We start from the raw sequence: 13,255 nt of genomic DNA on the forward strand, positions 1-13,255 counted from the left end.
CTGAGGGAAGTTCATTATGCCAGGAACATGGAATCCATGGAGAAAAAGAAATTTAAAGTTACAAGAAAGGAAAAAAAAACTTAGAGAGCAAGGCCTTCAAGAACTCTGGTCTATAATGAAAATGCCCCAGGAGACTTGTTTTTATAGTAACATTTTTACCAAAAGATACCCATAAGAAGCAATACTCCATATAAATGGTAATACTACTGAAATTACATGAACAAACCCTTTGAACATAATAAAAGATCCTTCGGATTTTAGATTTACTGAAAACAACAAAAGAATCTAGTAAAACAAACAAACAACCTTCCTATTTAGATTCAAGAATCATACAACACTCATAATATTTTTTTAGAGAAAATACCAGCAGAATCGTATCCTCTGTACTCCAGTCTCTGAAGGCCTTTGATTAGGGTCTCCAAGATCTCTCGTCTTGTGCGAGGAACATGGTAGTTTAAGTAAGCAAATATACCTGCAAATAAACAAATACTTAATAGAAAACTCTGACTAGAGAATCAAAATGGCACAATTATGACAAAATCCTCATTTGCATAGTTGTCTAAGATGTGCAAAAATGTGAAGCTAGAGTCCATCTTTAAAAAAGAAAGATATATTCACTTCAAATTGTTCAAAGGCAGTGAAACTTTTTCAAAGGAGAATTTCTCATGAGTATAAAAGACTGAAGCAAACACATCAAAATAAATGCTTAGTTTTTTCAAAAAATCTTGTAAGACTGGTTATACCTTCCATCACTGACATTCTGTAAACTAAAATCTAATTTTTCAAAATTAACCAATCAACAAAATTTGGGGTTTATGTCCTATACACTGAGCATTCTCTTTAAAAGAAAACACTTTCTTAACTAAGTATTTTAAACAGCATATGGGCCCTCCAAAGCTATACAGATGGAATAACTTTTCTTACTTCCAATGACCATGCTATCAGTACATTCAGGGGTAAATAACTTATAAATATCAATGATGTGATGAATACTCACAATCTAAACAATTCAATCATAGAGAAAAATGGGATAAAAAAATATATAATCATCATAGGAGAAAATAGTTTCTTACTTTTCCACCAGATACTAGCAAAGGACAGATAACCATAACACATGTTAACAACTCTTGAGAACTCATAGAAAAGGAGCAATCATTTGGAAAAGCAAAACTATAAATAAAGGAACTTGTACAATGCAAACTGATTCAAAAAAGCAAAGAGGCAGTGGAACACAGGTAAAGAAAGTCCACATTTTAGGAACAGCAGCCATGGAAATTATCTGAAGTCTTTCTTCCATGATTGTGCTTTGGCCAGGGTGGAAATAGCTCAAACGTATAAAAACTGAAAATGAAAACATAAGGAAATGTAAATTAAAGTTGCTTATTAACGAAAGAACTTTCCTTTTTCTCAACTATCTTACACTATAATGCCATTGATTCTTAAGGGGCTTAATTCTGTCGGGGAGAACTCCAGAATGACCAGTTTTCATTTCTATTTGAAAAGGTATCTTTATTTCTATAAAGAGCTTGGTCTTATCGAAACATTTCAGCATACAAAAATATTACATTGTTAATATTCGACATATACCAATATGTACCAATATACTATGTTATGATGGTACAAAAAGCCATAACGTGTATGCTGATTACCATGATGAGTATGGTGTGATTTTTTCAAATAAACTACCACATCCTTAAATACAAAGAAAATCACATTTTAAAACTAAAATCCAAAACAACCTGAAACAACCGTTTGAACTTTCCCAAAACAAGACAGTACAAGGCCAAAGACTTATAGAAATCCTATATTCCATACATACTTAAAAAATTATGATTGTAAAGATTTTTAAAGTTACCATGTGTTGTACAAGCATGTCACTTTCACAGCACCACAACACTGCATGAGGTCTGGGGTTTTTGTTGTTACTGCTGTTCCTTTATAAAATATCTGTAATATGAACAACCTAAACCAATAACCCACTTATAAATCAAACTTTTATGTGTTCTACACTTCCCCCCATCATGGGTCACTGACCTTTGATAACAACGAAATGCACACAGAAACTATCAGTCCCAAACAAGTATTTTTATTAGCTCATGAACAGACAATATATAAAATATAAATATTTTCCCAAAATAAAACTTGAGTATAAATGTGCTAAAAGAACTCTGACTCTCAGCCAGTCTGCTCTCCAACACTGCGAAATAATCTGCTAGGTCATTAACTAATACAACGTATCACACTGTCAGAAATTCTTTGCAGGCTGAGGACTCTGGAAAGCCTTGAAGAGGAAGCCCAAATCCCAACAACGCAGCCACCCAGAAAAATTCACTACTAAATCATCTCTCCTATTTTTAATAATGTAATTCCTTTAAGTTTTTTTTTATTGAGGCAATATTGGTTTGAACATTATATAAATTTCATGTATACAACATTACATTTCTACTTCTGTATACCCTGCATTATCTGTTCTCTCTCTCTACGTTTTTTGTTTGTTTGGTTGGTTTCGTTCGCTCACTTAAAGATATGTTAATTCTAGTGGTAAAAGTAATACATTCAGAGAATTAAAGATTAAATATAATAATCAAATACCAATTTGTTAAACAATTTAAATGTTAATGACAAAAAGCAACTGTTTTTTAAGACAAGTTATAGACTCAACATATTTTTTTTTAATTCAGAGTGATGCAATATGAAATTTACTATTTTCAACACATGTAATTCAACAACAGCATTCAACTTTGATATTATATTCAAATTCAATCTCCCTGGTTCATATTGGCTCACTGCGTGAATCTTGAGATCCTGAGTACTATTTTATAGGGGAAGAGAGACTCTCTAAAGCAATATCCATCTCCATACAAACTTAAATTTTAATATTTGATAAACTAATAAAATTCACACTAAACAACTGTTAGCTCATGAAAAAAGTTTCTTGTGCGGAAGAAATCTTGCAAATTCTTTTAACTCATGTCCCCAAAGCTTTCCAGTATACCACCCTGCCTCAGTTTCTCCTTCTGCAAAATGAAGAAGTTAGACTGAGAAATGGTAAAACAGGTCTCACAACTAGTGTCAAGTTATTAATCGGTAGCAGCCCTAGAGAGCACCTGTGAAAAGGATTCAGTGGCCCCGTTGCCTACATAGGAAGGAAAGCCATGACTGATGAGCGACTTCTATTGCACGGGGAGTCATAGCACAAGGGCCAAGTATTTCCTCCCTCCAACCTACAAGGACAACTTCAGTCCCCGCCAGCTTGATGTCCTAGGATTTCTGAGGACTCTTCTTTGATTGCCACAGCACCATTCCTGGTGCATCTGGCACTTTTTAACGCCTCTACAGACAGCACATCTTATTTCTTTGTTACAGCATTTACCTGGTTTGTTCTACTAAATTAAAACTGGAAATCTGGTGAAGGGCCTTAGTATTTTCAGAGCATATTGTTAAGAATTAATAAAAGCAAATTAACATATATAAAACGAGGACATTTCCCTACGAAACCATACTACTGTCACACCTAAGGTAATGCTCTAGTATCACCTAATACAAGGTTCACATTCACATATAATAGGGACATTATTATCCAAAAAAAAGTCTTTTATGGCTGATTTGTTCATTCTAGAATATAATAAGGGATCACACCTCATATCTGACTGTTAAGACTCGCAGGTCTCTTTGAATTCAGAATGCTCTCCCCTGATGCCCTATTTCCCCCCAAGACACTGACTTACTAATAAGCCAGGGCCAATTTTCTGGCTGAACTTCTCACCTCTGGCCATGTCTAGTTGTTTCCACATAGTTTGGTCTAACCAGTTCCTCTTTTCCTTGCATATCCTGTAAACTGGAAGAGATCTAAAGGCCTGATTGAGTTCAGTTAAAAGTGGCAGACAAGAATTAGTCACAAGTACGTATGCATTTTACATCGTCTAGTGCGTCCCCATTAGTGATGCTAAGATTCATCACAGGTTTAAGGTAAAGACAATCAGATCGCTTAGCCTGATATTCTGAAAGCATCCTCAGAATACTTTCCAGGGCTTCAGATACTGACAGCATTGATTTTAAGACATTCATATTTTCTTTCTTTGTGATCCATAAAAAAAAAAATGGCACATTTCTCAATAAGTGGCATCTTAGGGTTTTTTTGTTTGTTTTTTTAATGGAGGCAATGGGGACTGAACCCAGGACCTCGTGCATGCCAAGCATGCACTCTGCCACCAAGCTACACCCACCCCCAAAGTGGCATCTCAGATTCAATGAAATACCACGTATCAATTCCAATTCAAAACCTGTCTTTTCCTTGAGAGGAAACATAACTATTGCTAATAATCATTACTGTCATATTTTTTTTTTTTTGGTTCACTATTGAAACAAAGAAAAGGAGAAGAGGAGGAATAGAGGAGGAAGTAGGAGCAGTATTTCTCCTTTCATAACTGGGCAGGAACTAAAAGGAAGAAAAGGACGACACATGTAAAAAAATTTTCTAAGATCAAAGTAACAGAGCTGGGAGAAAGAAGAAGGGGGATTAACCTAAATTATCCCTGGTTAGGAAAACTAAATATGAGATTGAATCTGTCAATTTGACAGCACAGTTGTTGGAGATTATTGGGTTATCTGTAATCTTGAGGTAGCTGGGAAAATTTAATGGCAAATATCCTGTTAATCAGGCATGCAGGGCATGTTTACAGGGAGGAATTCATCATTCAACATTCTGAGTTTTGCTTATTAGAGTAGCCATCACTAGATTGATCCCTGTTTCAAGTCTTTGATCTATATTATCAAAAACCTCGAAATAACCAGCTCTGCTTAAGGTAACCACAAAAGCCTTAACATCAACTCTCCACAGCTTTATCACACACAGTAGTTGTATGGAGCACACTTTGTACTTCCAAAGTGCAAATTTTCTTAATAATGGAACACATGTGGAATAAATATCTCCCTAACTGAAGCAGATGCTTCCATCTACAGCCATCATTCTCAGAAAATGGCAACTTAAATTCAACGACATAAAAGCACTTATGAGCACCCTACTTAACAAAATACTCAGATATGGCCTAGATCAGATTTGACACACCTGGTGGAAAGCAATCTGGTTGTAGGCAAAGACTGTTAGACCTTATTGAAATGAAAACTGAATGCAAATGAGCTGACTAATCAAATTATTAAAGTTTCTATCCCTGATTATATTTATGTCTTTATGAATAAGAAATTTTATTTTTTTTGAAATATAATTGACTTGCAACATTATGTTAGTTTCAAGAAATTCTGCTTTTAGCTATTTTTTTACTTGACAACTTCAATATTTTGAGACCCTAGACACTGGAACTTACCGAATTTATGAATATTTAATTTCCTTCCTAAATTTTATACTTTCTGAATCAACATTTATCTACAATGCCACAAGTTTGATTTAAATTTTTTTCATATAATGCAAGTTACAAACTAATTAATCATCATTGTTAAAGATTCAAATTACACATAATCTATAGAATGAGTTGTGAAAAATCTCTTTCTCCACCCTCACATGGGAAGATAATCACTATTAATCCCACACACATTGTCTCAATCCTTCAATTATGAATTTTTCTACGTATATGATCTTACATGCATATTGTTTTAGAGGGGTTTTTTTTAAGACATGAATGTGATGATACTATATATGCTGTTCTGTACTTTTTTCTCTTAAGATATTGGAGATCTTTCTATGTCATTTACCCTTTTCTATTTAATGGCTGCATAATAATAATAGTCCATAATAGATTTCTCATATTTTACCTAATCATTTCCCAATTTATTGAGGTTTTTCTAACTCTTTGTAATTAAAAATAATTCTGCAATTTAACTTACACACATCAACTATATACCTGCCATAAAACACAGTCAATGATATAATTACAAAAGAACATGCTATAGGCAAGATTCCTTTAAAAGATGAAATATTATTCGAGGTAACATTTTCTACAATCCTAAAAACACAAAGAAAAACTTACATGAAGTGACACATGAGAAATTTCAATTATTTGTGTGTTTTTTAATTGTTTAAAATTTTTTTTCCTAGTTTACAAAATGCTGCTTCAAGAGTCCCCTACTTTGTTGTAAACACATGTTGCCACGGGAAGGAGCTAAAACACACTTCTACCTTGCATTTTTAACATTCTGGAACTCAAAGCACTGTTTACACCCTGACATCTCTAATTATACACTCCCTCACAGTCTACCTATGGCATCATCTTTCCTGAAAAAATGCTTGCACTTTCCTGCTCACAAATCTCTCAACATTCCACCTTCCCCATCTCTTTCTGATCAATCACACCAGACCACAATTTTTCATCATCCTGCCAAGGCAGCCCCTCTGGGCTCATTATGCTCTCACTCCTGCACCCCTGAGCACCTCTACAGTGAAGTCCATCCATTTCAGGTCCACTTTCATAGGGGCCTCCCAAATGTTGACCAATCCTGCTAATTCACTGCTTGTCTAACTTTCAAACTTCCCCCAGGTATTATTCTAAAGCCTAGAATCTAGACTACTCTCAAATCCCCAATTTTCTTTTCCAGCTTCTTTCTCATGTTTGGTAGATTCTTACCTTATAGACCTGAAGACTTCGTCTTCATCTTAACACTATAATACCCTTTGTAACCTCTTATCCTTCCTTAGAGACTGAAAACAAAGCATACTATTCCTTGAACCAGCCTCTCCTACTTGTAACTCGGTAAGTGATTCCTCCACTTTGCAAATACAAGACTTTTTGTTAACATCAAAATATTCTGAGAACCCTACACAACAGTGGGTTGAATTTTTATTATCCAATGATATAAATCAACTTTTGGTCAATTTAGAGACAATGCTTAAGTGTATGTATGACTTAACCAGTATTAATTTTACAGTCAGGAACTCAACTTCTCAACTCTATTAGGGACCTCAGTTTCACAAAACTCTCTCTTCTGTTGGTATACCTGCTCTCCTCCTCAACACAACCTCAAATCCTTCTGCCTTCAATATAATGCAACTTCTCTAATAATTTCTTTATAGCCAAATGCAACTAACTTCTCTCTGCAGTGTTAAACATGAATGACCTTTTTCTTGCAGACTCTGTCCAAAGCAATGTACCACTCCAGAACTCTTCTACCTCTCACCACTGTTCTTTGGCCTCTTTTCCTGGCACTTCTATTTCGTCTTTCAAACCCACTAGTAGTAGTTCTCAATTTGTTTCGGACTCCATTCATTGTTGAGTGAAACGTGCCATCAGTGGTACCTCTCATGATGCACTAGTTCTCTACCAGCTGGCATCATTCCTCAGAGTAAGAGTCCTACCCTATCATCCAGGACGTTCCTGGCCTAACTTGTCTCTGAACTTCTATTCATTCCACTTGTCTACAACGTGGAAGTGAACAAGGACTGTGAATTACCACCCACACCTGTTGCACATGTAGTCACTGTTTCCTCCAACCAGACAGCAATTCCTTGAAGGCAATTCCCTTGTTTTAGTCATCTCTCCAAATGGGCAGAATGCCAAATACAAAGCGATCACTTTAAATATCTTCTAACACTTTCTAGGTACCTAAAACGTACAGTCAAAAATTTGCATACCACAGAAAGAGAACACTATATTGGAGAACGCTAAGTAGGGATGAAGTGAAAGAAAGTCTCCATCATTAAAGGTTTAAGAAATACTGGGTTAAACAAAGTTAACAGGTTTATTTGTAGAACTTCTTAAAACCTTTAATCTTGCCAATTACAAATCTTCAAAAGCAGAATTTCCTAAACTTATGTGTTACAAAACTCTTTCCTACCTTCTACTACTCATTACCAGGACCTATTAACTTTCCCCTTTCCAGGGAACGCAACTGAGGAAATACTCATTAAGCAATTAATTATTTTCTTTCACAACTACTTTATACCCAGTATGATTTCTAAGGATATGTTAATAGTACTAGTTTTATGACTAATCTGAGCAGCCAGTCTCAGCATTCCTCAACTTGCCCCAAAGCCATTAGACAACAGAATTACCAAAAAAAAAAAAAAAAAAAAAAGTGAAGGATTCACTTCAGAATATTTTTAAATTGAAGCTCTCTTACTGCTTTTAAATATGACCTCATTTACAAAAATGTCACTTATATACACCATCAGAACCAGAAGGGTACAACCCCACATTTATTAAAAAAAAAACAGCAAAATCTGTTAAAAGCTGTGGGTAGCTTAAGTGAATTGACGCTCTCTCACCAAAGCCAAAGGTAAAACAAATTTAAAAGGACAAAGTGTATCCCAAAGAACCAAGCATAAGAGGAAGACAAAATAAACCTAGAAAACAGACACACTATTTTTCTCTGGGAGATTCAGAACACTTATTATTATTAGCACATAAGAAGTTCTAAGATGTCCTGCAATTAAAAAAAAAAGCCAGCTCAACATCGTTTAATCTGTTGCTTCTAAATTTATTTGATCATAAAATCTTTTTTTTCCTCAATAACACTAACATCCATCCCAAAACAACCTGATAAATATTACAACACTTTTATCAGTATTTCTGATTAGAAAAAAGCATGTCAGAAAGAATCGTTAGCCCTCATTCTTCCGTTTCAGCATTCTGCAATGTTGAAATGAAATAATCATTTAGAAAAACTTGAACAAACAGCAGGTAATCAGAAGGTAAATTCTGCCATTTAATCTCATTCCCACCCAATTTATCTGCCTAGAATTTTTATTTCAGTAATTAAGATATGGGAGGAAAATAAAGACAAACTCGTCTTCTTAACAGTTAACTTTCACAACTTACATTAAAGAGGAGATAAATTCTGGACCCTATTCCTGAAATCATGTAAAACTCTGGTCTGGGTTGAAAGCAGGATGTTAGAAATGCCTCAAATACTAATTCCTTTTTATTGCTTATCACCTGTCTGTTACCTCAGCAGTAAAACCCTGTGGAATGGGGATGTTGACTCTGAAAACTCCCAACACCTAATCTCCACCCTAAAAGCCTCACCCTTATTCAAACCTTTTCTAAACCAGATCCGATTTTATCTTTACACCACTGTACTCTTACTTCCTTTTCTCCTGTAACAAGATGAAGAAATGACCTGCAACCAGAAAGCCAGGTAGTGGCTTGACTAGGCGCAGACCTCATCACTCAGGAACAGTTAATTACCAAAGGAAGCACACTGGGGATTAACCAGGTTGCAAATTCATTATTTCACAGCTCCGAACTAAATTATGTGTTTTGCAAAACCACTCTACTACCTAGACATAGCAAAACTATAAATGATTCTAAAGTCAGCTCTACATTAATAATTTCAGCAAGCTATTTATAGCTTTCTGTTTTTGAGCGTTTTTTTTTAATCTACTCTAAATTTAAACCTGCTCCTCATTGCAGAAGCTGAAATTAGCATAAAGTTAAATACAGGAAAAATATACACTAATGAGTATAAGCTACTTCCTGCTAAATTCCTCTAGCAAAAGGCTACAAAGAATAAGTTACCCAGATAGCTTCAATTTTATTACAATCATACTTCCCTTAAAAAAGTGTTCTTTCTTCCAGGGGTAAGGTCAGTTGTAAATTTCAGTAAGAAAGGTAAGAATTCAATTCTTTTTACTGACAATAGCCAAGTTAATACCAATTTCAGAGCATAGCGGTCATTTCATATATAATTCTGACAATTCCTTTTAACTCGTGCTTTTAGGTAATATTAAAAGGACTAAGTCTCAAAACACGGAATAAAAGGGCCTAACTTTCTGTTGTAACTGTTCCAGGTAAAACACATTAAATGTAGACCAATGTTTCATAGGTAAGTGTTTTAAATGGATGCACACGCAAGTAATAAATGACGTAAGATCTATCTCCACGGTCACTTCCGGGCCGATTCACCAAGGTATTGATTAGCAACGGTTTCTGTTGAGACAGGGGTGGCAGAAAGTAAGATCATGTGTAATGTCATTGTCGTAGCTCTAGCTATGTTTCTATCTTCTACTGGGTCTGCCCGAAATAAAGTTAACTAAAAATAAATATTTTTAAAAAGATAAATCCTAGAAAAATGCAAGATAAATTCAAGAGACCTCACCTGATGTGCCACAGGTTGCCTCACTCACCTGGTAGACTCCTGAAGTCACTCCCCTCCACATCTTAGTTCCCTCGGCCCTCGCTCCTTTCCCAATGCAGGTATTTCTCTTCCCTCCTGGATCCCTTCTTCGCGCAAATCCCCCTTCGGCCCCCAGGTCTCCCCTAGGACCAGCCCTCTTCTCAGGTGCCCTCCTAGGGTCTCCCACCCTCTCCCCTCCAGCTCTCAGGCCGGCCCCCGCCCCCAGCACCCGCAGCCGCCGCCGGACACCCCCCGCCCAATACCCAGACTCGGCACCCTCCACACTCCGGCTCCCGCCGGCGCCACCGGCCTCAGCGGCGCGCGCACCGCACCCCAGCACCGCCGCGCAACACGCCCCCCGCCCGCAGCCCCCTTACCGCACATGATGCAGGAGGCACGGTAGGCAGGGCGCGCGGGGAGCGGCTGGCGAGTTCGGGAGCGCACACAGAGCGTGTGGGGCGATCCGCGGGCTTCGGGGCCAAGGGGCAGCCGACACGACTCCCTGGGGGATGCGACGGCCGAGGCAACGACAGTGGTCTCGGCCTCCCGGGCTTGCCAGCAATTGCCGCCGGGCCCCGCCCCCCAGCGCGCAGCGCGCCGCCGCCGCCGCCGCCGCCCGCAGGCCCCATTGGGCCGAGTCCGCGCCGCTCACCGCGCAGATCCCGCCTCCCCGCACCGCCCCGCCCCGCCCCGCCCCCGAGCCCACGCAGGCGCTGGCCTGCTGGCAGCGGAGACGTGGCACCGGCTCGCGGCCGCATCCGCCTGAGGATCCTGGAGCCGCCCGGCCCCTGGGCGAGCAGCGGGAGGCGCTGCGCTGTGGGGCAGAACGAACTCAGTGGCTGGCAGGCAACCACGGACAGATTAGGACAGAGGATGGAATTGTTAGCAGAGCAAATAGCGTTGGGGCGCGCGCCTAGTGTAATCAAAGGCCTCAAGCTCTGGCATCCCACCAGGCGGGGAAAGAGGAGGAAGAAAGTAGGAGGCCTGATCCTGGGGGGCAAACAGACAAGCCAGGGTGGAAGGGGACATGAGGTTGAAGGAAAATTGCAAAAAATTGCGTGAGGTGAGGGGTGTGAGGTACCATTAAGGTTCTGCCAGTCTTTCTGGTAACAGTTCCCGACTTAAGCTCTAAGTAATATGCTTGGCCTCTAAAGCCCTCTGCTCCCCTTTCCTACCTTCATCCGTTGCCTCCATAACCCCCCCCCTTTTTTTTTGCAGAGGGGGAGGGGGTCGAATGTAAGGCTCTACTATCCTACACTTCGCGCCTGGGCTCAGGAAAACTCTGCTGGCCCAGACTTCTGATGGCCCACGGGAGAGGACTGTAGGAATTGCTTAGATTTGACAGACTTAGTTTGACTCATGAACGATTAATTCCATGAATTAATGCACCATTCCTGCCAAGAGAGACTTAATCAGAGAGACGATGTTTCTGAGAATTTATTATCTGAGCATTGGCTTTAAGACGATTTAAATGCGATCTTTAATCAAATGTAGATGGTTATCATAACTCTGTTAATGGTCCAAGAGTAGAATTAAATAAAAACCTGCATGACTTACAGAACATTGCATAGACTCCTACCCTAGAAGTCTGGTTTTACCTCACTTCTCTCTTACTACCCCACGTTTTACACTCCAACAACATTGAGCAGGTAGATTCCCAAACGGGCCAACATTCTCTAGTCTTTTGCACTTATTGGTTACTCTTCGGGGAATTCCCCACCCCGTCTTTTCTTAAATACTACCTCTTGGGAAAAACCCTTTATGTCTCCCCCCTTGTTCATTGACCTCTTATTCTTTGAGCTGCTCCCTTTAAAGCAATATGCTTCGATATTTTATGATCTTCTTTGTATATATCCCTGTAAGGCTAAGTTTTGGAGAAAAAAAGTCTTCACATACCTAACACCTCGTATAAACCCTAGCACAAAGTGAGGTATCAGTCTTCGAATGAGTGAAAAAAGCCATATGTTCTTAGCAGAACTGACTTTCTATGGCTGGTTATCTGATCAAGTGAGCAAAGGGCTTTTCAGTTTTTCTTAGAGAGGAACAAAAATGCCTTTTTATCACTGTTCTCAAAGAAAAGCCAGAAAATGTGACATTTAACTAATGAAAGTATTTTTCACCTGAAAACCTTATAATATTTAAAGCCCTTAAAAGTTCCTCAATCACCCAGGGCACTGTTAAAAAAAAAAAAAACATGGACAACACATTTCTTAATTCAAGAAGCAGAGATTCTGTGTATGTACATCTTAGCCTCAGAACCCTCATCTAAGAGGTTCTGCTAGGACTTTAGTGATATTACCAAGGAGTGAAGGTATTATTGCAAAGTTTGAAGAGGGTCGGGGTGCAAATAGCTCAGTGGTAGAATGTATGCTTAGTATGCATGAGGTCTTGGGTTCTATTCCCAGTACTTTCATTAAAAATAAATAAAATAAATAAGTCAGTAAAAACCTAATTACTTCCCCCTCAGAAAAACAAAGTTTGAACAATACCTTTGTGCACTGCTAGAAAACCTGTTGATGCCACAAGGAAAATGCAGCAGTACCACCAGAGCTCTCAAACTCAAACTACAATAATCTACTGACCCCTTCTTTCCTCTTCTGCTTGCTACTTCATCGTGACTATCGATTTGTCTTGTCCATCTCCATTCTACAGCTATTTTGAAAGGTGCTTATGTACCAGTTGTAAGGAAGAAACTTTGAAGGCCAATATTTTCCCAGCCCAAACTTAAATAACCTCACCAACCCACTGCAACAAAGAGCCCTCTGTAACCATGTGCCAGTCAAGACACTCATACAGAGGAACTTTGTGACCTCATCTAGATGGAGCTTTGCCTTAGCTGGACCTTTGGGAATAAGGGCTGCAATAGAAGAAAATAAATGATCTGTGAAGGAAAGGGGACATCTGGGTCTAATTCAAACATCTGAGGAAATAGAAGAGATTTTGTCTCCTGAACAAAAGTTCTGAACTAACTAAAAAAAAAAGAAAAAAAAAAAGATGGTAATGAAGGTCGTAAGGGGTGTCATTCATTGTCTTTTTATGTAAGTCCATTTCCCTGTTCACTAGGTTAGTCCTGCCAAATCTGATGGCTCTCAGCCTTCTTCTTGCCATGCAGCCAGATGGGCTGAAGACCACCAGGCCTTCCTGTTGCCATTTCTAAAGAAATGAAGAACCATACATGAAATAGCTTTAA

The 13,255-nt window shown here is 38.6% G+C and overlaps 1 protein-coding gene across 2 annotated transcripts in view; it reads right to left on the reverse strand.

The window, feature by feature from the left end:
• The window catches only part of GFPT1 (glutamine--fructose-6-phosphate transaminase 1), a 51,779-nt gene extending 41,130 nt beyond the window's left edge, over window positions 1-10,649 (reverse strand). Inside the window, exons 1-2 of one of the 2 annotated variants that reach the window (XM_032497721.1) lie at window positions 10,443-10,649; window positions 365-472 (exon numbers count right to left, since the gene is read on the reverse strand). In XM_032497721.1, the coding sequence (XP_032353612.1) occupies window positions 365-472; window positions 10,443-10,449 (115 nt within the window). In that variant the 5' untranslated portion in view covers window positions 10,450-10,649. The remainder of the gene's footprint in view (window positions 1-364; window positions 473-10,442) is intronic. The other variant, XM_032497719.1, reaches the window with a different exon arrangement.
• Window positions 10,650-13,255: the final 2,606 nt, after the last annotated feature.

This window comes from Camelus ferus, chromosome 15, assembly GCF_009834535.1.
Source record: "Camelus ferus isolate YT-003-E chromosome 15, BCGSAC_Cfer_1.0, whole genome shotgun sequence".
Classification (NCBI taxonomy): Eukaryota; Metazoa; Chordata; class Mammalia; order Artiodactyla; family Camelidae; genus Camelus; species Camelus ferus.